The sequence below is a fragment of the Callorhinchus milii genome, unplaced genomic scaffold (genome assembly GCF_018977255.1).
Source record: "Callorhinchus milii isolate IMCB2004 unplaced genomic scaffold, IMCB_Cmil_1.0 Scaffold25, whole genome shotgun sequence".
NCBI classification, from domain to species: Eukaryota; Metazoa; Chordata; class Chondrichthyes; order Chimaeriformes; family Callorhinchidae; genus Callorhinchus; species Callorhinchus milii.
In genome coordinates this window covers 338,806-363,829 of record NW_024704766.1, presented here as the reverse complement: position 1 = coordinate 363,829, position 25,024 = coordinate 338,806, and the positions used below count along the sequence as shown (strand labels likewise).

The 25,024-nt window shown below is 45.8% G+C and overlaps 1 protein-coding gene across 2 annotated transcripts in view; it reads left to right on the top strand.

Moving 5' to 3' along the window:
- The first annotated feature begins 12,450 nt into the window (after positions 1 to 12,450).
- Positions 12,451 to 25,024, top strand: part of ets1 (v-ets avian erythroblastosis virus E26 oncogene homolog 1) — a 28,453-nt gene continuing 15,879 nt past the window's right edge. Inside the window, exons 1-3 of one of the 2 annotated variants that reach the window (XM_007895997.2) lie at positions 12,451 to 12,583; positions 13,367 to 13,433; positions 16,431 to 16,572. In XM_007895997.2, the coding sequence (XP_007894188.1) occupies positions 13,380 to 13,433; positions 16,431 to 16,572 (196 nt within the window). In that variant the 5' untranslated portion in view covers positions 12,451 to 12,583; positions 13,367 to 13,379. Of the gene's footprint in view, positions 12,584 to 13,366; positions 13,434 to 16,430; positions 16,573 to 20,943; positions 21,077 to 25,024 lie in introns of those variants that run through there. The other variant, XM_007895998.2, reaches the window with a different exon arrangement.

Genomic DNA, 25,024 nt, shown 5'->3' with positions numbered 1-25,024 from the left:
TGTCTCCATGCACCCATCAACTCTCCATGTTTGCACTTTGCTCTAGTTATTCTATACTCAGTCTCTGAGCTTCTCACTCTCTACACCTCAGACAGAGCAGTGTTCCCCCCAGCACTGCATTGGAGTGTCAGCCTGGACAGGAACATCAGAGAGAGACTAAATACTAAGTAATACCATCAGGGATGGGGCTCACACCCACAAAACCCATCAGAAATCAGATTCATACCCTTCAATGCTCTGGGGATCAGGCTCACACACACACATCAATTCCAACAGGGATTAACACACATCCATCAAATCACAGGAGATCGAACACAGCGACTGAATACACACCCAATAATCAGGGATTAGATTAACACCTATTACCAGAACAGCAGGGATTTGAAGGACTAGATAGGTAAAACACATTTGTAAAGATATCGAGAAGTTTTATAAAGACAAGTGATGGTTCCTTAACCAAGTGCTAGAAAGGTTAAGAGGGAAATAGAAATGTGGACAGTCAGTTGATGTGGACAGGAAAAGGGATCAAAATAAAGTCTGTAGCTAATATTAAGTAGACGGAGTGTTAAAGACGAGGCTGATCCCTTAAGGAATAAGTTTGGTGGAAATATCATGGGGATCAGGAAATGGCAGATGTGTCAAATTAATTCTTCACATCAATCTTCATGAATAAAGATTGTGGACAAATTCCAGATCCAGTCAGTGCCTTGGGAATGTGAAACACATGTGGAAGGTCAGGAAAGCATGTGTTGTGCAGAAACCCAAGAGCATTAAAAGTCAGGTATTTGGAGCTGTGTGTGTCTGTGTATATGTGAAGGAGTTTGCTACAGCTTTGCAGCTTTATTCACGTATATTTACTGCTAAATGGTTAACACTGAGCATTCTATTCCTTCCTCACCTTACACACTTCTGGCACTAAGTTGAAACCATTCATTGGACACCAGCAATAAGCTCAACTACGTACCTGAACCAGCCAAAGCCTGAGGCTAGGAAACTCTATATATCACTATGTGGCAATGTCGGTGCCAGAGGTGAGCGCAGTATAATGACTGGATGGAAAAAGAAAGGAAAAGCCCAGATATTCTGGCCAACACAGGGAGCCACCTGCAGATGAAATAATGGGCAGAAGGTCTGTGAGGTTAGAATGGGGAATGAACGTCACATAACATAAGGCGAAGAGGCCAAGGTGTCAGTTTGGCTCAGGGTCAGATGGCTGTGGGTTCAAGCCGTGAGTCAGGGCGTGAGCTGACACTTTAGGATTATTGCTATCAAGTGCAAAATTGGTCACTTGCTCCATGAATTTGCGTGAGACATTGTTATGTGCAAATTGCCTGCTGCATTTGCCTACAAAATACACAGTCACTACACTTTCTAGTAATTCCACGTGAAGTGCCTTGGTATTATAGGAGCTGGTATCAAACGGAAGGATTATTGTCCTGCATTGCTATAAGGGAAGACTGAGCTCAACCACCAATACAAAACATACAGTTACTACACTTTACAGTGGATCCTGTGATGTGCTTTGAGATGTCATCCCGACGTGAAAGGCACCGTCTAAATGCAAGGATTATTATTAATACAAGAGACCAAGAGACCAATTAACAAAAGGCAAAGTACTGCAGATGGTGAAAATCTGGTATAAACACAGAAGTCGCTGGGAACACGTAGCAGGTCAGGCAGCATCTATGGAAAGAGGAAAATTAGTTAACGTTTCAGGTCACCTTTCGTCATTGACTGTTCTGATGAAAGGTAGTTGACCTGAAAAGTTAACTTATGTTCCTCTCTCCGTAGATGCTGCCTGACCTGCTGCGTCTTCCCAGCAACTTCTGTTTTTATATTATATTATAAGAGACCAATTAAAACCAGTTGAATAGAAAGTTGCTCAGTTGAGCTGCGCAAGTTGAGGTATCGTTATCCTTACCCCCCATCCCTCACCCCTCCACCCCAACCCCATTGGTTAGGTTCTCACTCGTGTTCTCCTCCCCCTGTAGAACACAATACCAAACCAACGGTATCTGTCAGCGACATAACAAAATCTTATGTTATCCCTGTGTCAAGTAACGCTTGTTAATTTTTTATTGCTAAACATGATCTGAATGCAGAGCGACTTGTTCCAAATCCCACACCTTTGGTTCCTGCACTAAATAACGGGCCCAGAAACAACCATGGCCACTTCTGAAACAACCCAAAAATCAAGCCAAAAACCTCAACTTATTTCTTCACCAAGAGAGCTATCCGGTTTCCCCTTTGATCCCGTTACTATTTACCATCACTGCTCGTCCATTCACACATTCACTGTGCGTAAAGTTGTTTCAATCTGAACTGTCTGATTGCCCTCTCCCAGAGATTAAGTACAATTACAGACTATCACTGCTAGTAAAATGCTCGTGTCCGGGGTACATTTCCACTTATTTGACAGTAAATTTTAAAAACAGACGGACAATCCAGGTTCTGCTACAATTTTTTTTCGTGAACAAAAACAATGACGACAGCCATGTTTAGAGGGTGCTCAAAGCGGCCTCTTATTGCAGATACACCCAATAGATTAACCTCTGATCTTTTAACCTCTTAATCTTTCTCAGATGCCCATGTGCAAAAGGGTAGGAATAAAGAGGGCGAAATAACAATGGAGCAGAAAGAGAGAAAGAAATAGAGAGAGATAGACAGAGAGATAGAGAGAAAGAATGTGAAGATTGGCTAGAATAAGGTATTTGACCGAAAATCAAAACAAGCTATTTGAATGTAATGCAGCTGATTATTGAGGTGGAGTTTTGGGACTAAATTTAGAAGTTCCTCAAGTGTGGAATAGGATGTGTGGGAGGTGCCACCCTCCCTTCTCCACATCCTCTCCCCCCTCCTCTCCCCACCTCCCCTTGCCCCCTCTCCCCTTCCTCCCGCCCCCCTTCTCTCCCCCAATTGCTGACACGTGCAAAGCCAAGTCACACGTGATCTGGTTCTCACTACAGCCTGTGATCTGTGAGAACGAGCAGCCTGGGATCACGGATACCAGGATTGGGAATGCCATGCGGGGGGAGGGAATGAAACTATTCACCTCTGGTACATTCGGGCAATTCCTTAAGGAATTTCTAAATTTAGACCGTACGTTTAGAGACTCCTATTGTATGTAATTTCAGTCACCTTGATTAAGAACAGGATCCCAAAGTTTCAATCAAATTATAGACACAGATGATCAAATGTGTTTCCATTCATGTCGGGGCCTTGGGAATATCATCTGATGAATGGAAGCAGTCAGGGTGGAATAATATTGGACTGAAATATTAGATTGACGTTGCAGAGAGAGATGTTATTTGATTACTTTCTGAGGTCAGAGATATTAATCCAGTTTTTCAAACAGATACGATCAGTTTGGTTCAATTCAGAGGGACAATGATCTGTTGGAACCCGTGGGTCAAATAATCCCATTTTGTTCTGTCCTATGTTATGTATATCCAGCTTCAAATCAGTAATCAGGGATCGAGCCAGGCGTAGCATTGAATTACAAGGAATTGGATGCACAGTGATCTAATCTAGTACCTACCCTTTGCTTCTTTACTACCAGGTTGTTCAGGTACCAAATAATAACAATCCTTGCATTTGATACAGCTCCTTATCATGCCTTCGAGACGTCTCAAAGCATTTCACAGAATGTACTGAAAAGTGAATTGACTGTATATAATTTGTGGGTGAAACTCGGCAGCCAATTGCGCACAGCAGCGTCCCACAAACAGTCGTGGATTGAGTGACTAAGTGAATATTAATTTTTTAAAATGTTTTGAAGGGCTTATTAACCCCGGAAAAGAGATCACCCAATCGACTAACAACCAGGTTCTTACTTACTGCTGGGTAAACAGAGTTGTATGGAGTAAGGAAACTTGCGTGAGGTTTCTCCCCACCCGGGAATCAAACCCAGGTCCTTTCGCTTGCGAGGTGAGCGCTCTAACCACTGAGCTACAGGTCTTGACGGCTAACACCCTGGCCGGGGATTGAAGCCATTGATCAGAACATGAAGCTGAGTGAATGCAAGTACAAACAGAGGCAGATCTCACGCAGACAATTGGGCACAAAATACTGAATGGTGATACCGTAATTCAGGAGCCTGGCTTGGGGAAGCAAGTACTGGCCGCATTCAAATGGGGGCGCAGTTGAGCTAAGGTTGAAATGCAATCAGCTCAGTATTTTGTGGCTTTGTCAGATGTATATCTATTTCTGGGTGATGAAGAGTTTGTGCACAATAAATCGCTTCCCATTTTTAAAGACATATCTAGCCATCAGATACCTTAGCCTGTAAATCCCACCCGGTCTCACCCTCTGACAGCATTTAGCCTTCAAATTTAAGAACACCACCCCCCCACCCCCGCCGCCCCCCGAATTTGTGGAAAATTTTTAAATTCAGCCTCGCAAGCGAGCGGACCGGTGTTTGATTTTCGGGCGGGTCAGGGCCAAACCTTAGGCAAGTTTCCTCGTTCCACACACACGCCTCTATTTACCAGCAGTAAGTAGGAACTCGGTTGTTAGTCGATTGGCGGATCGCTTTCTGTGGTTAAGTGGAACCTTTTCCGCACTGTGCCTGACCTGGAAGTGGTTTGTGATGAAAGGATGGTCTTAAAAAAGGGGAAGTGTTTCAGTTGCCACCATCAACCTCCCTCACCTTAAAGTGAACAAAACCATTTTACCTCCTGCCTCAGTGATAGTGCGCCTCTCAGAGAAAGGTCTGACTTTGCACTTTCTGCCAATTGAGTATTCTATTTTATGACAAGACTATTTCTATTTAGATATCATGTTTCTGGTCTCCATCAGCTAATGTCATCACAACTTAATATCTCTTTATAAAGTTGCACAAAAAGCACAATTCGTCTCCAACACAACTTCCGTTTCTGCTCCTCTTCTCCCAAAGGCTGTGTGAGTGTGACTCATGGCAGGATTACGGCAGTCAAGAGTTGCCAAGAGCTTTCTGGATTCTTGGGCAAGCAAACCATGCTTCATGTGGGAGCCTGGGCTGTGCGTGTTAGCAGGTTATTAAATTATTGGGGTCAGCATCGCCAACAATCCTGGATTCATTCATCATGAGCACGGCCTCACTGCCCAACAGTAGTCACTTGATAATAATAATAATAAACTTGCATTTGCATCAAGTGTAGCGGCTGGGGTTTTTTGCAAGCAAAAAGCGGCAGCTTTTTTGAACGTAGGAAGGCCCCAGGTTCTCACAGCTGATGAGAATGAGCAATTGGTCTGGTGGGTGGACGTTTGGCCGATGAAGAGCTAAGGAGTTAGTCCAGACAATTGGGATTAACTTGCTCCATTGAATTAAAAAGTCAGAGGAAGACTCTTATATGAACACAGGAAATTAGGAATAGCAGGAGGCTATTCAACCCATCAAGCCTGCTCCATCACAGACCTATCTATGGCCCACGTACTCCACCCTCACTTCATTTCACCCATCACATTCCGTAATATTTTTACTCCCCAGGAATCTCTTCACCTCTCGTTTAGATCTCTCCTCTGATTTCACATCACTGGCTCTTTGGGCCCTAGGTGCACTCTCTTCCACCGGAGAAAGGCTCTGATCAACCTAGGTATGTGCTTGGCTTTGCTGAGTGGGTCTCCTCAGGGACACTTCAAAACATTGAACTTCAGGATGGCCCACATGCTGTTTTGTTGCTTTTTTTTAAACACTCCCATCTCGAGTCGGAGATTTAACAAGAGCACCGAAAAGAGCTGTATTGATTAATTCAACGACCTTTTGCTCCACAAAATGGACAAACAATGAGGGTGTGCACCAATATAAATAGAAACACTTCCTCCTCAGAGCAGCTAGAATATTAGACTCCAAGTGCCTTTAATTAACCTTGTTTCCTTCTTTTCAATTTTTTGCTGGGAGTAATTTGGGAACCATACTTTCTGTGGATTTTTGTTAAAAATAGCAGCCTCTCTGTTATTCTTTCCTGATGGGTTCCCATTGTCAAGAGATAACAAAACCATCCATTTCACATAACGTTTAAATAATAATTATGGTGGTGCAAACCGTTAACTGTCCTGTGCCTTGGGACATCCTTCAGACATGAAAGACGCTGTATAAATGTAATTGTTATTGTGGTAAATGGAGAAAAGAGGCAATTTAGAAAAACAGGGAGCACTGGTATGGACTCAATGGGCCGAATGACCTTATCCTGGGCCCAAAATGTTCCAATCTAGGTTTTCATCATCAGGAACTTCAAGGCACATTTCCTTTGACTGGATGTGTGCAGTGTGTTACTACAGTGGAGTCCTGTAGCTCAGTGGGTAGAGCAGTCGCCTTGCAAGCGAGACACTCGGGTTCAATTTCAGGCAGGACAAAACCTTGGGCAAGTTTCCTTACTCCACACAGAGCCTAATAATAATTCCTCCAAAAAAAAAACAATAATAAATTGGTCATTTTCAATCCACGACTGTTTGTGGGGACGCTGCTGTGTGCAATTGGCTGTCGCATTTCGCCCATAAATATACGGTCAATTCACTTTACAGTCTATTCTGTGAAGCGCTTTGAGACGTCGAGAAGACGTGAAAAGTGCTGTATCAAATGCAAGGATTATTATTATTATATAACTGTAGCAACAAACCGTTAGTTAGCCACTAGTAAGCCACAGGAGTTTTGGGGTGGGGGGCAGGGATAGAGAAATCTCAAGTGATGAACAGATGGAGTGAAGCTCCTCTGATAACTCCACGTGCACTTGCTCTATGCAGCGTGTTATCTGCCGCAGGTACACACTGGCTGCACCCTTTCATGTGGGTTACTTTGGTTTGGTCTATGGCATTTTCAAAAGATTTTCTCTTAGTTTATTTTAAAAATGGTTATTTTGGATCGATTGGGTGACGTGATGGCATCTTTAAGCGTCAATTGTTTTTCCTGTCGACTGCTGCTCTCTTATAGTAACATATAGTAAAAGGAGGAGGCCCCTTGAGCCTGTGCCACCATTCTATTAATTATGTGCCTCAACTCCAATTACCCACCCTTTACTCCATATCCCTTGATACCCTGACCTAACAAACATCTATCCACCTCAGTCTTGATAATGTGAATGGATGTAGCCATAATCCACAGCCTTTTGGGGGTACTTTGTCCTCTACTCTGCTCTGACTATCCGATGCTGGCAATGCATCTTTCAGCATAACATAACAGACTTTTTGCTTGAAAAAGGGCAACATCCTGTCAATAAAAGGTGAGAAATGGCTGAGGTGGGATCTCACTTGCAGAGCAGCGGCAATGCTCCCAGCCCGCCAAACACTTTGGTTTGTTAATATATCGCCTTTCAAGTTTTTTTTTGTTCTGGCTTCAAAAGGAGCCTTTCGATTCAACGACAATGAGTGAAACCTGTCTACGTGCCCTACTGAACAGGCAGAGGGGATTTCCTGAGCTCAGTAAAGTGTGTGCTCAGAACAAGAGTGCTTACGCTAGGACTACGAGGAGACCGAGTCAGACACCAATGATACAGCGCTCGGCTTGGGCAATGCAACTTCAGGCAAAGGGCACTCTGGTCATTCTTAGCCCTCTTCAAGGACGGCAAGGTCCCAATGCATGTCAAACTTGTGGCATATAAGACCTGTGTGTGTGTGCAAATAGTCCTCCTTTGTGGATCCGATCTCCTGGGGGTGCAGCGGAGATCTTCCTCCGACCCGTTTGCCAAGTCCAGGATTAAGCAGTGAGGTGGACTTGTGGCCAAACATGGGAAGCGGCTACAGGGAGAGAGGGAAGGGTCTGGCCTACACACTCAGGGAAAAGGGATCAGAGGGGCAGGGAAAAGGCCGGGAATCGAGGTCGTGAAATAAATTTCCCCAGACAGCCATAATATCCAATTGCCTCAGATAGTTCCTCATCTGAGTTCTCTAATCTCATTGCTCTGGCCTTTCCCCACCGTGTTTGGTTTGTGTTCCCTGCCTGAACTTCTCTCCTCTAACCTCATCCTCATATCTTTCTTTCCTTCAACTCTTTGTCCAATTGTCTGTTAATGGGCTTTAGAGCCATTTGTGCTACAATATTCCATAGAACCATAGACCGCACTGGGAGGCTGTTCGACTCATTTTTCGTGTCATGTCTTGAGTTTCACAGAGGGACATGACACGGAAATAGGCCATTTGGCCCAGCTGGTCTGTGCTGGTGGTTAGATGCCATCTGAGCCCGTCCCCTCTCCTCTCCACCCATTCCCCTCTACTCTCTTCCCCCTCACATATGTTTTACTTCCTCATACAATTAATGCTTTTTGCTTAAAGCACAGCTTCCAGCAGTAAGTTCCACATTTTCACCTCCTCCCTGTGTAGAAGTTCCTCCTAAACTCTCTATTAGATCTGTTACAGCCCCACTTAGATTTACACCCTTCAGTTCTGGACTCACTAACAAGTGGAAACAGTGGATCAACTTCCACCTTATCGAATCCTTTCAGAATCTTAAACCCCTCAATCAGGTCTCCCTCTAATCCCCTTCCTCTGCCTGTGTTTGTCTAATTCTCAATTGATTTTCATCGAACATAGGAACAGGAGCAGGCCATTCAGCCCCTCAAGCTTGTTCCACCATTCTATTAGATCATGGCTGATCTGCACCTCACCTCTAAATAATAAATACATATTTCCAGACCCAGGTTCGATTCCCGGCCAGGACAAAACCTTAGGCAGGTTTCCTTACTCCACACGCCTCTATTTATCTAGCAGTAAGTAGGAACCCGGTTGTTAGTTGATTGGCGAATCGCTTCGGGGGGTAATAATCCCTCCAAAAATAAATAAATCCATAATAATAATTTGCTCACTCAATCCACGACTGCTGTGTGCAATTGGCTGCCGCATTTTACCCAGAGAGGAAAGTGAGTCAACGTTTCAGGTCCAAGAACCTTCGGCAGAACGCGAAAGGTTGACTCACTTTCCTTTTTCTCTATAGAAGCTACCTGACCTGCTGAGTGTTCCCAGCAACTTCTGTTTTTGTTGCAAGGATTATTATTATTATTATTTGCATTTCATCATATTATTATTTCATATTATTATTATTTCATATTATTTCATCACAAGGTGTAAACGGTGTCAGGAATGAGCTGCTGTCTGTCTCTGGAGTTGGCAGATGAAGGTGGTTTGTTTCTATTTAAAGTTGCAGGAAATGTCCACATCCAGGCCGGTAGCAGAGATTATCTGAAGTAGAGTTAGACGTGTGTTTGTGTGTGTGTCTGGATGTAATTTTTATGAATGTGTGTCTGGCTGGGGAGATAGCAGGAGGGATGGGTGAGCAGATAAAATGCAGGGATGGATGTTAGGGTGCTGACACCAGCTCCCTGTGAAAGTTACAAGCATTTTGTTTCCCTGCTGTTTCCTGACGGCCTCACGACAACGGATGCAAGTCCACATCCCACACGTCAATCTGTGCTAAAAATAAAGGGCCGTTCCGGAGGGAACGGCGATCGAGGGAGGGTCAGAGCCAACTCAATGCACAAAGCATTAACAAACCCCCCCCCCCACCATCCCCCCCACCACTCGAAAAACAACAGGCAGATGGGGGTGCAGACAGGCAGATTGTCACCAAATAAAGCGCCATGGGTTTGGTTTGCAATCTTTACGCAAACATGTTGGGCCAAGTGTCAGGTTGCCCGTGCACATACTCTGTAAGTAACTCCTATGTGTGAGGGGCTTCTCGCTTACACAGTGGATTGATTGCTGATTTAACAGCTGAGGAGCCATTCACAGGCCCTCTCTGGGAATGTGATCTCCGCAACAATGCTGACAAATTACAGTTACGTAGCGTCTTTCACATCAGGAGGACGTCCCTGATCTTTCCCCATCGTGTCTGTCCTGGGGCTCGCTCCCCCACTGGAGCTCTCTAATCTAACCCCATCCCCCTGTTTTCTCCTCATACCCATTGGATATGATATGATAATCCTCAATGTTTGACCCTTTGTTCCTGGTCAGAGGAAATATTCACTATTTACCCCATCAAAAAACTGGTCATAATTGTGATACCCACCAGAGAGCTTTAATCGCCTTTGAACAAGTCACATTCTGATCACGGGTGCAGTTTTGAGCCCTCACTGGCCTGTGAGTGAGGGAGACTGATGACCTCCTATTCCCCATCAGTCTCTCTGTGCTGTTCGGTCTGTGATCTTTCAATCATTCCACTTTGTAGTTGTGTCTGTTTCTGGGCAATCTGCTTACTCCCACTAACACTGATGGAACGCTGCCTGTTTCTCCACTTCCTTTCAAACTATTTCAATAAGTTTAGCAGGCGACCACTGAGACTCATTTTTCCACTGTAAAATAAATGTGTGTGCACGTCTCTCTAAAATAATGGCGAAATTAACATTTTCAGATATCTTCAGATGAATTGTACTCTGGAAGCTGATGAGCGCCAGTTATCGTTTCACCCACAAAATACAGTCAATTCACTTTACAGTGTATCCTGTGAAGCGCTTTGAGACGTCTCGAAGACGTGATAAGGCGCTGCATCAAATGTAAGATTATTAAATCAAAGTTGAAGATACTTTATAAACTTTATAAGAGTTCCATAATATAAAGCTTGGCTGAAATGTCAGAGAAATGGTGTACTCTACAGCAACATGCAGAGATTTTTCCTGAATGGGCATTGAGCATCCATTGACATTACAGGATTAGAGAGAAAGAGAAAGAGGGACTGTGTAAGAGAAAGTGAGCCAAGCTGCCACAGGTGCTATTGTGGTGACGGTATACATCCTGAAGGGAGATGTTTGTGATTAGTACTGTACATTATAGTCTCTCTGATAACCTGGTACACACGACTGTGGAACTGATCCCAATTATTGCAAATAGCCGTCTCTAATGTACGTCAGCTCTTTCGTGGATCGAAACAATTACGTCTCAGTGGAGAGTGGTTTGGCATCTCCTTGCTCCTGGCTGTGTTAAACCCCACACTGATCACATTTTACCCTAATTCAATTGAATTCATTCTCTCTCGGGAGCTCAAAGTTGTGAGGCTCTTTACTTCCCTCGATCTTCCTTTCCTCCTTCAGTCACCAGCTATTTGATGTCAGCCTGGCTCAGTCAATCTCACTTTCACCTCTGAGTCAGAAGGTTGTGGGTTCAAGCCCCACAGCTGGACTTTGAACTCACACAGTCTTTGCTGACACTCGAGTTTAGCGTTGGATTGTTGGAGGTGTCGTCCTTTGTGTGAGACGTTAAACTGAGGTCCCGTCTGCCTGTTCAGGTGGACATTAAAGATCCCTTGACACTATTCAAAAAGTGAAGGGAGTTTCTCTCTCCCAGGGTCCTGGCTGACAATCCCCCAGATAAAATTGGTTGTTCACTTTGTGGCTGTTTTGCGGGGATATCACTGTGTGCAAATTGGCTGTTTTATTCCCCTACAAAATACATAGTCACTGGACTTTGCAGTGAATCCTGTGAAGCACTTTGAGACTGTGATGAGGTGCTGTATCAAAAGTAAGGATCACTTTACTATTACGCTGGTCCCTAATCCCTTGGATTTAGCATTAATCCCAAACACTATCAACAGACACTGACCCAGCTCTAGGCTTGAGGCAGGAGAAACAGAGAACAAATGGTATTTAGGCACATACTTTCCTGTTCCCTAATAACCTGACTGTCCCAGTACAGGACTGGCAACCACTTACATTTAGACAGTGGCATTCACTCTAGCTCTAAGCGCAATAGAGAATGCTAGTAGTAATCCAAATGATATTATTCCCAATTTCCCAGATCCCAGAAATTTTCTTAACCCATCATCCGAAAAAAAAGTGGTCACTCAATCCACTACTGTTTGTGGGACTGTCTTCTTGTGCCCCATTGGCTGCCAACTTTCACCCACAAAACATACACCCCACAGTCCAAATCACTTTACATTTTACCCTGTGAAGCGCATTGAGACGTCTCAACTTCCCGGATTGAAAGGCACTGCATCAAATGCAAGGATTATCATCATTGCTGGGTTTCTGCTTAATGAGCAAATATCAGTGAAAAAAAATACACCGATTTTCGCTGATGGTTGAAACATGCTGGGAGTCTGGATAATTATTGTTATTGCCTGTCTGTCTGTCTGTAACACTCACGACGCTCTCTCTCTGATCACTCCAATCTCTTTGCTATTATCACAAAGGCTGAATCGTGACTTGTTTGATGAATTAACTGCCCCAGACTCGTGTTAATGGTTCCGATTCCTGTTTAAGGAAAGAGGTTGGGAATCTCACCCCCCCCCCCCCGGGAGGCGTGTTGTCACAGCACAGCCCGGGACACTGGGATCTAAGATAAGTGTGAGTCCCACCCAGCAATCTCCACCTAATCACTGCAGCAGAGAGAACCTGAGACAGTAGTCACTCACATCAGCCACAGAGAGAGGGAGAGAGTGTGGGAGAGAGACAGAGAGAGAGAAGGGTAGAGACAGAGAGGGGTGGGGGGAAGTGTGTAAGGGAGAGAGTTGAGAGAGGGAGGGAGGGAGTGTGATAAAGTATTAGACACAGAGAGAGAGAGAGAGGTTGGAGTGCTGTGTGATAATACACTCAGGTATCTCTGCTGCTGAGTGTGGACACACAGAGGCCGGAGCTCAGACCCGCGTACACACTTCACCAGCAAACACTGTCTGGACCAGTGGGTGAGAAATCTTACTGTTTTGCGATTGAATTGATGCTCTGGGGGTTGGGGTGGGTGGGGGGGGGGTATGTACAGGGTAGCCCTGGGCTCAGGCCGGGCTCCTTCTCAGTGAGTGAGTGTGTCGATGTCTGGGTGTCAGTGTGAGTGTATTGGTCAGTCAATGATTGAATGTGGCATATTGTGTGTGAGTGTCAGTGAGTGTGAGTGAGTGTGTCAGTGTCAGGCGGATGGTCTGGAACCAGAGAATCTGTTTATCAATGAAGTTTACAGGTCAGTAATTAGCGTTGGGGCTGACACAGAGCTGGTGTGGCTGAGCGGTTAACTGAGTAACTCAACACGTGTGTGAATCAGTTTGCACATCCCAGGGTGGATAATAGTGCATCACACTGTGTGTGTGTGTGTGTGTTGATGACTTTGCATGTGATGGGGTATAATTGTGTGTAGAACACTACAAATAAATACTGTGGTTTTCACAGACTGTAATAATAAAGATTTACAGAACTCAATCTCAGTGAGAATCTTAGAAAAGCCCAAAATAGGTCAGTTTGTGGTCCCCGAGACCCAGGAGATCAGTTGGCTTTTAATTTGGAAATTAAAGAAAATAGTTAAAATCCACTCACACTGTTAAACACACAGTGAATTCCTGTCAAATCAAAACTGGGGTAAAGTGAAAGCTGTGGTTTTCTGTGTCTTGCACTTTGGGATGTTCTCCCGACATGAAAGGCACTGTACAAATATAATTTGTTGTGTTGGTAACGCTCTCCCTCACGGTTTGTGCTTCCAGGTAAAGACCGAGGATGAACTATTACCACGAGGCCATGTCTAACAGCTGCTGTTCCTGGGGCATGGCAGTGAGTACTACTCACCCAATCACTCACCCACCCACCCACTCACCCGCTTTGAGCTACTTTCCCAATATGAAAGGTTCCATATCAAATGTGAGGATTATTATCATGTTGCACTCAATGTTGACACAGACCTTCACCTTTGGAAAACAACCTTGTGAAGGAAGGTGTAAGGCTTTGGAGAAAACTAACCAGCTCGTCCCAAAGTGCAGTAAACATCAAATCTTTCAGTTGAGCCGTTAAACCGAGCTCCTTCGTCTGTACCTGTTCAGGTGGACGTTAAAGATCCCACAGCATTATTGGAAAAGAGAAAGGAGTTTCATTCACTTCATGGCTGTTTGTGGGACACTGAACTGCGCTGATTGGCTGCTGTGTTTGCTTGCAAAATAAAGTCATTGCACTTTACAGTAAAAATTTCATGAAGTGCTTTGAGACATCAATGGCGTGATGTATCAAATGCAAGAAATATTATGATAATTAACAGCTATAACTACCTTACCATCCATTTCCTTGCTGGATAGCTAGCTAATTCCCTCTTGAATTTGCTGGTGAAATCGGCCTCCCCGCACACAGTCTCAAACACAGGTCAGCGTGTACCACCACCACCCGAACACACCCACACTCACACCGTCACACACACTCGTGCTCCCACTGTCTCACACGTGTTTATCACATCCAGTGCTGTGGCCATTCCTGATGAATTGATCATCACGTCAGTGTACTTTGGTGGGTGAAAATCAGCCTCATTTGCCAGTAAAAAGGTTGCTGCATGTGACGGCAATCCTCTGTGAAGGGTTTCGAGATGTTTTTTGACGTTATTGGGGCGGTGTCCCGAACCAGGGTTGCAATATATTTGGAAGCTAACTCTCTGCTGGCTGTGTTGCTGACTGATGCAGATCCTGCCGTATAACAGTGGCTTACACTGTGCAGGAAGCTGACAGTAAAGCTCTGTGCTCAGTGGGTGTGTGTGAGAGTCAGTCAGTCAGTCACCACACTCACAGCCAGAGATCGGCTCCCTCTGCTCCCCAGGTAGTCAAACGTCTCGAAACATTACAGGCTTGCTGGTCACAGAAGATTGGAAACTGCATAATAATCAGCTAGAGGGAACCTCTTGATTGGGGGGGGGTGTGAAAGACTACACACACGCTTTGCTTAATAATAATAAATTATAATACTTGCATTTGATACAGCGTCTTATCACGTTGCTGAGACTTCTTACACGGCTTCACGGAATACACTGTAAAGTGTGGGTGAAAAGCAGCAGCCAGTGGATTGAGTGACCAAATTATTACTTTTTAATATTTTGGGGGGGAGGGATTATTACCCCCGGTAAAGTGATCCGTCATTCAATTAACAACCTAATTAAACAGAGGTGTGTGCAGTAAGGAAACTTGCCTAAGGCTTTGCCCAGCCCCAGGTCCTCTCGCTTGTGAGGCGTGTTCTCTAACCACTATGCTGCAGGACTCTACAGTATACACTATATACCTCACTATATGCAGTACATTCAATGTTAAACTTGTACAGAGTAAATGCGAGTCCATCACCAATTTATTCCCCCCCTCCTCCCGCCTCTCCCACTACCCAGAAAGTCAAGCAATAAAGAGACAACAGAAATGGCCTCAGTCTGTGCTGGGTCACGCTCAGTCTGTAAATCAGCCGTCCACCAATTAACATGTGGCTCAGCGACCACTCCTGTTCACCTCCACCCTAGCCCCCACCCTACCCCGCTCATCTCACAAACAGCCGTGAAGTGAATGACTGATCTATCTGGGAGCCAAGGGCACAAAATCCCTTCTCTACCCTCCCGGGTAACACTGGGCAGCCAACAGTGCCAAGAGACAGGTGACTGTCGATGAAAAGAACTACAGTCTTTATGACGTCTGTGGTTTAACCGATAAATTATTATCTGAATACCAAAGGCATGAGCGCAGAAGGAGCGATATTTATACTTGTGTTCTGTGTGTGTTCGAAAAAAAGTTTGGCAAAACAGTTTGTTCGAGGAAAGTGAATAGACTGAAGTGGATTGTCTAGAACCAATGATTGAAAAGGAAAAATGTAAAAGTGTGGGCTAGGGCGGGGCTAGCCTGGGGCAGGTTGGGGCTAGGCTGTGCGGGGTTAGACTTGGGGGCGCGAGGGAGAGTCTGTGCTCTGCCACCTGTGAAGTTCCTCCGCCTTGCTCCTTCCTCTCCAGCTTCAAAGAAACCCACCTTAGGACCCACCTCTTCAGGCACCTTCTTCCCCCCTCCCCACATCAGTCTTTGCCCAGCTCGGCTTTGAGACATCTTCCCTGACGTGGAAGAGCTATGTAAACATCAATCACTGAAGCCCCCTGTGATCCCGGTCTCTCAGTGGGAAAGGCTGACGTCAGGAGAATGAGGAGGCTGTAGGCGAGGAAGGTGTGAGGGTGGGTTCAGGGCCAGGTTTACAAGGTGACGACACAGACACAGAGCTGGTGTGTTATCTGTGCTGACAGCACGATTACTGCTGTGAGTGTTGGAGATGTGATGCACTTAGTCTCCGTGTCTCACATTCCCAGCAGCTTCCTGTCTGTATGTGCTGGGATGTAATCAGCGCCTTTTCTCTCTCTCTCTCCGTTGGCATCAATTTCAAATCCCAAAACCTGAATCACCTTCCCCCATGCCCCTCCCACCCCCCCGCCCGGGATAGCATTGACCTCTGTCAAAGCGTTCCAAGACGCCTTCCGGCGTGAAAGGCGCAACATAAGTGCAAGTAATTGTTGTCATCATATTTCACAGTCTTTTAACCGATCCGGTCTTTGGCTGATCGTGAGAAATAAGGAGCTTGTATTTTATATAGCAAGGGTTTGAGAGGTTACATTGTGATTATTTCACTTCACAGTATATTCTGTGAAGCCATGAAGACGTGATAAGGCGCTACATCTAATGCAAGAATTATTATTATTATTTCTGGTCAGTGACTTGTCAACCACAGCAACAAGTTACCCTTGCCTTGGTGACCAATGTTACGTTGCTTGTGTTTCAGAGACTCGCTCCTGTTGACGTGTATGAGGAACCTTCAGTGGCTGGATTTGCTGGAACCTGGTGCCCCCAGAGATACTACTGCCCAGTGCGGGGGGAGCGGGCAGCTCAGGAGGTGCCGACGGGCCGTGAGTACGTCACTCCAGGTACAGAGAGTCTTCAGTAGAGACACTGACACATGCCTGTCCCCGCCCCCCCCCATCCCAACCCAGACCATTGAGGGTTGGTGAATGGATAATAATATAATAGTAATCCTTATTATTGGATTGTTGTTATTGTTGGATTGTTGTTATTGTTGGATTGTTATTATTATTGGATTGTTATTATTGCTATTACTATTGTTATTGGATGATGGGATCAGAGGTGGAGGTCAATGGGGAAGGTCTGAACATTGACTTTTCACCGAGGTCTGAATCTGGGCGAAACAAGAGGATGAGGTTCTACTCCCTCTGATGGGCCGAAGTGAGGCTTTATGTTGTTGGGGAGGGGGGCTGGGGAGTGTTGCGGGGAGAGGAGCCAACAAAGCCTAGTCATGCTTCTCTCATGGAATATCTCAATGCCATTCGCAATACACTGAGCTCTTGCCTCGGAAATTACACTGAATCCTGAATTTTCCAATAGCACTAACCCAGCCAGTCTATAGGTTGTGAGGTCTTCATTAGTTCCATGGATAGCCTGGTGATTAGCATCACTCACTCACTCACTGTGTGTGTGTGTGTGTGTGTCTCTCTCTCTCACTGGATGACGGAGAGGGGTGTAGGGGTAGTGGTCGGGTGGGGGGGTTAACACTGAAGCTCAGCTCTGTATAACCTGCCATGTTAAGTCAAGCCTTGAGTTCGAGGCCAGGAAATGCTTAGAGAAGCAACCCGGGCTCCAGGCGAGGTGTATATTTTTGAGGAGGGGGAGAAGTGGAGGGGGTGGGGGAGGTTGGGAAGGAAGGAACTAAGTATCTATGGTGGTGGGAGGGGTGGGAGGCTGTTTCCCAACTGACATTCCCCCACATCAATTAATTGGTCCTTTACCTCATGGCTGTTTGCAGGACGTTGCCACAAGTAAAATGGCTGCCATTTGCCAAAAAGAACATCATTTATTTAGCAATTGTTTTACAGCTTTTAAAATGAGTGCTTTCATTTATTTAGCACAAGCATTTTTTTAAAAAAAATGCTTTCTTTCTCAGGCTTGTGAGAGAGTGCGTGTGGGAGAGGTCGTGCTTGACTGTGTCCATCACACATTGAGCAGAGGGTGTTTCACACACTCACAGAGCGGGAAAAGCAAAGCGAATGTTCTTTTAATATCAATAATAATGCAGAAAGAAACATTCTGCTCTGCAAAAAGCAACCCAAAAAAGCTGCTCAGAAGTTGCGTAAGCGGTCTCTCTGAGAGAGGCCAGCGACCAGAAGTAGTGCAATGCGCTTGTTTGGTTACCACACGCCTCTCGCGCACACCTATTGCAGTAAAAGTACAAACCACAGTGACTCACCCACAGTGAAGCTGAGACAGGCAGTCAGGCGGTGGTGGGGTGCATGTTAGGCAGCCCCTGCCACTCATAACCACCACTGCCTCCTTCGCACCCTCACCTACGCATTCCAAGACACCCCTGCATTTCTTTGTTAAGAAAACCTGCTGAGTGTCCGCTTGCTGAGCTGTTTGCCCCTTTTCCCTCCGCTATGATTTTATGAGGACAAGAGCATGGATAGTGCAGCGCGGCAGAGCATAGAACCGGAGCAGAGAAGAAAGCTATCCCAAATTACTGTGCAATTACATACATATAAAATGGTTCACGTACTTTACACACCACAAGAATCAGTCCCACCCTGTCTCCCATCGGTCTCCTTCCACTCTCCCTCCAGCCAAGCCTGTGCGACGCTCTGTTTCTACAATTTCAGATTAAAATGGGGGAGCGGGTTGGGGGGGGGGGAATTGTTGAGTGTGAGGGGGGTGTATCGGTATTTGCTGGGAGTTGCTTTGAGGCACGATCCTGCGTGAAGGCCACTATATGTTGTTGTAGTTCCTGTCCCTTGTACATGTAAATGGGATTCGAAGGATTTGCAATAACAGTTCAATATGGGCCCTGTTGAGGTAAAGATACCGCAGCGCTATTGGAAAAGAGAAATTATAAAATTGATCGCTCACTTCACGGCTGTTTGCGAGACGTTGCTGTGTGTGTAAATCGGCTGCTGCATTTGCCCACAAAATACACAGTCACTACACTTGACAGTAAGGTCCTATGTAGAGAGTTGAGACAGCTTGATGACATGAGACACTGGCTGTATCAAACACAGGAATTTCTATAACACATGTTACTAATAATAGGACTGGGCATTTGGCCAACCGTGTGTGTCCTGCCCAGGAAGCGAGGACCTAGGTTTAGGAGGGAATTGTGTGGAAGAGTTCCACAGTGCTTTATTTTGCAATTCAAACATCATTTGTTTGAAGACTTGATGACTGACTGTTGACTTTTGGGACATAGTCACAGACACAAAGGTCTGGCGGATGAAAGCGTTAAAAATAGACCAGACAGGATATCTCCATTATAATGTCAGCCATTTAACCAGATGTGGGCACCATTCACCTGGCATTTTCACTGTAACCTATGAAAGAGTAACTTTGCAAATAGCTCAAAAGATGATGGCAAGGTTGGTTCGGATGAAGGAGGTTCTTTGTTAGGGTAACCCTTGCAGATTTGGGAAGGGAGGCTTAGCCAGTGTCTGACACATGAGGAAACCCATCACCATGATCTGCCAGGTGTCTGACACATGTGGAACCTGTCACCTTGTAAGAATCTCTAAACCAGGCTGATAGTTCCACATATGTACCCACCTACACATTGGAAGTCTTCCCGTGTCTGGAATGCTCTCTCCCTGGAGAAACCCAGCATGTTTATTGAATTCTGGAGAGCCTCAGATGCCGGTTGGCAACAGCCAAGGCTTGGGGACTTAGGTAACTGCTGAAGTCTAACCAGCTAAGACCGTATAGCTTGCCATTGATATTACTGTCTGGCAAGCTTTTCCACTGCTTATCCAGCTAGAACCAACCGACCCTTTAGGGCTTTGGATGCAGGGTTAATAGTAGCTGAGTGGGAGGATTCCCTGCTCCCTGTGACTGGTCTGCCCTTCCAGGTCCCGCCGATAGGCTGGGCTGTTGTCATCAGTAGTTCAATGGATCCATTTGGCTGAATGAACCTCATTCCACCACTTGACCATGCTGACAATTATCTTGCACTCCCAATACTTACTGTCAAAAAAAGTCACTACACTGGCATGGACACAGCGTTTTGCTAGGTGCTCACACCCTAAATGAGGCATCTCGAAGATGTGATCAGGCATTATATCAACTGCAAGGATTATTATACATAATATATACTATATATAAAGTCATGTTTTTTTGCTCCTGGGGAGTTGCTCTGAGCTGTATAAAACGTGAACGGTCTTAAACTAGGAGTTTATTTTAATTGGGGGAAAAAATAAAGACAAACTTTTTTTTACAGATTGTGGAGCCTAAAGCCTGTTTTTTGTGGGTGGGGGGTGACAGGCAAGTTGTGTGTCTTTAAGAAGCGAGTGTTTTTGCAGATGTTTTGTATTGTTTGGAGAGAGATCCTGACAGCAGCGTTTTCTGGGGAGAGTGAGTGAGTGTGTGGGTGTGAGACAGTGAGTTGGTGAGAGTGTGGGTGGGAGTGAGTGAGTGTGTGGGTGTGAGACAGTGAGTTGGTGAGAGTGTGGGTGGGAGTGAGTGAGTGTCTGGGTGAGGGTGTCAGTGGTACAGTTGCAGGCAGCTCTGTACTGTGCTTCACAGCTGAGGACATTAGCAGATCGCAGGCTCCCTCTCTCGCTCTTATTTATTCAATGTAAACACATGGGCTGCGAGGTCTGGGAGGTTATGGGAAGGGAGGAAACAACGATTCTAATCTGCTAAAACGCACACTTCCCCCAGAAAGGCGAGTGATCTACAGAGAGAGAGAGAGTTAGTCAGAGAGAGAGAGAACAGAACAGAACAGCAGAAACATGTCTAGCGTCACATCCGCCTGGTCAGGGCTCTCAGCTTGAAGGGTGATTGAGATAAGCAGTCAGGGTGCTGAGGTGAGGGGCTGGAGACTTCCCCAAGGATACACAGCACCGTCTGGGGGGGGCTGAGCCCTGTGTTTTATACACACACACACACACACACACACACTGGAGGGGATCAAAGCTGACCCCAGTTTGGGACCTGGTCTCATCTCTAAACCCATCAAGTGACTTGACGCACACACACGAGAGACGCCCCGAATCGAGTCTCTCTGTCTCTGTGTGAATTGATCTCATCTACACTCAGATACTACAGCGACAGACAGAGAGAGACAGAGAGGGGTCGGGAGCTAACAATTAGCATTGCCCATCACCCTCCAATCTCCCCCCACCCCTATTCCCCCCACCCCCAACCCAACTTGAAACTCACTTTTTATTTTAACATAAGTTTTTATTATATATATATATACTGTATATGTATTTGTGACCTCCCTCTCCCCTCCCTCCCTCTGCATACACACACCCCCACCCCGAACGCCTCTCTCTCACACACACACACAATCTCAGGGCTGTGTTGAGTTGGGGAGTATGAAGGCAGCTATAGAGGTGCAGCCGACTTTGACAATCATTAAGACGGAGCGGCCGGACGGTGAGTCTCTCTGTCTGTCTCTCTGTCTGTCTGTCTGTCTGTCTGTCTGTCTGTCGCTAATACATTTATTTGTTTATCGGTTTCACTGGAGATTCTTTTTTTGTGAATGAAGCGGTTACTCGCGACTTGGGGCTGAGGCGGGTAACTGCGCCTCTGTGTGTGTGTGTGTGTGTGTGTGTCTTTGGCTCTCTGTGTCTCTGTGTGTGTGTGTCTCTGTGTGTGTGTGTGTCTGTGTGTGTCTCTCTCTCTGTCTCTCGAGAACGACTTAATTAGGTAGAAAGCGATTAGTTTCTGGTTTCGTTATTCGCTTGCCTTCTCCTTCGTTCGCTCCTGAGTAAGAGAGGAAGAGGTACCCCGACCCCCTCCTCTTTTTCCCCTTAATCTTGTGCCCAGATGGACTGACATTCTCATAGCTACTTTATACAATAACATGATATAATTGCCTTAATTTCCATTACAGAACTTTTAATATTTCTCTCTCTCCCCCCCCCCCCACCCCCCGCCACGCCTTCTTAGCCACCCCCACCCCCAATCTTGTGCCCAGGTGGGCTAGCTAGAATCCTGATAGCTTGCCACATTATATTATAAAATAATCTACAGCAATTGCCTTAATTCCCATTGCGAACTTTCAATTGTAATGCATTTTGCATCTCAAGAAAAACTCTCTCCCTTTCCTCCACCCATCCTTAATGCTCTGTTTTTATGTGAATGTCTCCGTATTTTGCGCTGTGAGATCTTTCTCTCGGTCCCGTTTAACCCCTTAAACTATCCTCTTACCTGTTGGGTTCTGGGCTCCCAGTGAAATAACATTAAGTTGGTTTCTCGGTAGTGTGAGAGGGGATTTGAAATGGATTGAAAACTTCTCAGTCTGAAAGCGTTTTAAAGTGATCTCTCTTTCCTCCTTCCCGCACAGTCTTTTCTCCCCGCTCCGAAAGAAAGTTAATTAAGTGTTTAATGGTGTGTCTTAAAACCCAAGTTATTTTTATACAGTCTGCTCTCGCTCTGTCCCTATATATATACATGTTAAACACTCCTCGGCCTCATCTCCTTCCTGGTTAGTTACTCGAATGCAGCTGTGCATTTTTTTAAAAAAGTAGATTTTAAATATAAAATATAAATATTTATATATAGAGAGAAATCTAGAAGAATCCGATGGATTTTTAACCGTTGAGCGACACACACAGTGAATGTTCCAGCTTTAACCCTCTTTTGTGAATTAACCTCTTCCTCGCCCTGACTGGCTTGTATTTGTTTGTGTGGGTATATATATATATATGTGTGTGTGTGTGTGTTTCTGTCTGTTAATGCGGTTTATTACTGTTCAGATCTCTCCCTTCCTCACACACACACACATACTCTGCAGGTGTGATTAATTCTCGTTTCGAGCGGTTAGAGAGGGAGACAGAGAGGGGTGGGTTTCGGTGGGGCCCCACCTGCAAGATATAAACAGCCTGGGCAGTGTGTGTGAGATATATATACACACACACAGTGCGGGGGGAGAAAATGTCTGCTTTACCTGCAGACTCTGCCTCTACTAATATTCTTTCTCCAACACTATAACTGGAGGATGGGTCAATGTGAAGTATCGCTTTGTGTCAGGCAATTGGTTATTGGGAGAGTTGGAGATAGAGAGAGATTCCCAACAGGAATACTAATACGAGAGTTCTTACTGTACAGTGAGTGTTGGGTTCATCCTCACTCGAAACTAGCAGCAGATGTTTTGGGGTGCAAGAAAAGACTTCATTTCTGGGGGGGGGGAAGAGAATGAGGGGTATTTTTACGTAGGAGGGAGGAGAGAGAAGAGAGGGGGAAAGAAGGTGATGGGCGAGAATTGGGGTGGGGGGGGATCATTTTGGGTGGAGGAGGGATGGGGAGATAGGAAGAGGGGGATGGGCGGGAGGATTGAATGGAACAAACCTCCTGGGGGGGGGGGGGGGAGGGAGGGGAGGGAAAGGGGGTGATGAAAGAGGCAGTGTCCCAACCCCCCCATCCAACTCAGATCCGCGTGGGAGTTAATATGATTGACTCACTCATTGTTCATTAACATGTTACAAAGTCGGCTGTATCTGAGGGCTGATGGTTTTATGGAGACAGTTTAAGCAGTTAATCAGTTTCCCAAAAGCTAATTTAAGCTTTTTTTATATGAAAAGTTTTTTTTGTGAGGGAGGGGCGGGTGGAAGGGAGAGAAGGGGGAGTGTGAGTGAGTGGGGGGTTGTTGGGGTGATGGTTGTCATGATGGTTGACAGTTGCTGTCTCTCACTTTGACTCTATGGAGAACTCTTCTGGGTTTCTATGAAGTTGGAAGAAATTAATTATCTCAGTTTGGGAGTGGGTTTTGCTTGTGTGTGTGTGTGGTGGGGGGGTGTGGTGGTGTGGGGGGAGGTTGGGTGATGGTGGGAGTTGGGTGTGTGTGGGGGGGGGGGTTGTGAGCAGTGTTTCATGGCATCTGAGCAGCGCCAGCGACATACTCTGCCTCTACGAACATTTCTACCAAAAAAAACAGTTACTACACTCGAGTCATTTACCTTGAGGTGATAAAATACACTCGCTCTCTTTCTCACTCAGCCTAATTTGGTGACGTCACGTCCCCCAGAGCAGAGCGCTTTAAACAGGCAGCTTAAAATAGCCCCTCATTGTGAGGCTAACTTCATTATCGTACAATAGTCTCCTTCAGTTTAGTCTGAGTATGTGGGGAGAGGTGGAGGGGGGAAACAAGACAGTTGCGTAGAATTAACCTCAGCTAACACATTGGTGGTGTTTTGTTTGCAAGTTAATTTGTGTCTCTTGCTTGTATTTACAGTCACACCTTAGAGAAGTCGTCAGCCAATCAGTCAGTCCATCACTCGGTCGGTCAGTCAGTCTGCAACTTGCATTGTGTCACATGAACTCCATTTATTAAACCCTCAACTGAAAGCAGGGTCTCAGGACACGGCTGTCATGTGATAGCACGCTACAGCTGGCCGGACTAACTCTTAACTCTAACTCAACGTCATGTGAACTGCCTCCGGGCATCCGGGTCCCGTTGTGCTAAGTGGGTGCAGACATTTCTAATTCTGAGTGTGAGAGTGCGACGGTCTCGCCTGGTATCAGAGACTGTGTTAACGCCAAATGAGTCTCGTTCTGCTGTTCGAGGGGTTGGGGGAGGGGTGGGGGATCAGGAAATCACCCATCCAATTGCTACCCAATAACGACCCCCTCCCCCCCCTCTCCATAAGTACATGTACACCCAGGCTCACAGGTAAAGAGCAGAGACTAAGTTGGAGATGCAGTGTTAGGAAACCAATAGCGCGGCACCTGTTCTTGCAAAGTGGGGGTGCACCACGTGCCTGAACAATTTTATTTGGGGAATTGTTGGCCAGGACACTGGGGGGGGGGAGAGAGAAACAAAATGGGTTCTTTAATGGCATGTCTGACAATGCAGCACTCGCCGAGCGCTGAGCTCAAGTCTCAGTCTAGACTCTGTGAGTTCAAAGCTCTGGCTTGAACCCATAACCTTCTGACTCAGAGGTGAGAGCGCTAACAACTGAGCCAGGCTGACAAGTCAGACTCAATAACCTGTGAAGTACGTTGAAACATTTGAGGTTAGGACACCAATAAACAGTTTGACACTGTGATGGAAGAGTGAGTATTCTGGATGGATGAGATCAGATGGGCCGAAAGGTCTTCTTCATCTGAATTGATCTTGTGATAATTTGTTTTTTTAAAAAAATTCTTTCTTTGCTTTCTTCTTTACCATGAGGTAAAGAAATTGCCCAACTTTCAAGAGAGAAGTGGATAGATATTTGGGGAGGACAAATCGGAGGGCTATGGGGAGAGTGGGGGGTGGTAGGATTAATTTGGACAGCTCTTTCAAAGACCCGGCACGGGCATGATTGGCCGAATGGCCTCCTTCTGTGCTGTATGATTCTAGGTGAAGTGACTGGGTATTTGTAGGCAGAAAGCCTGCCA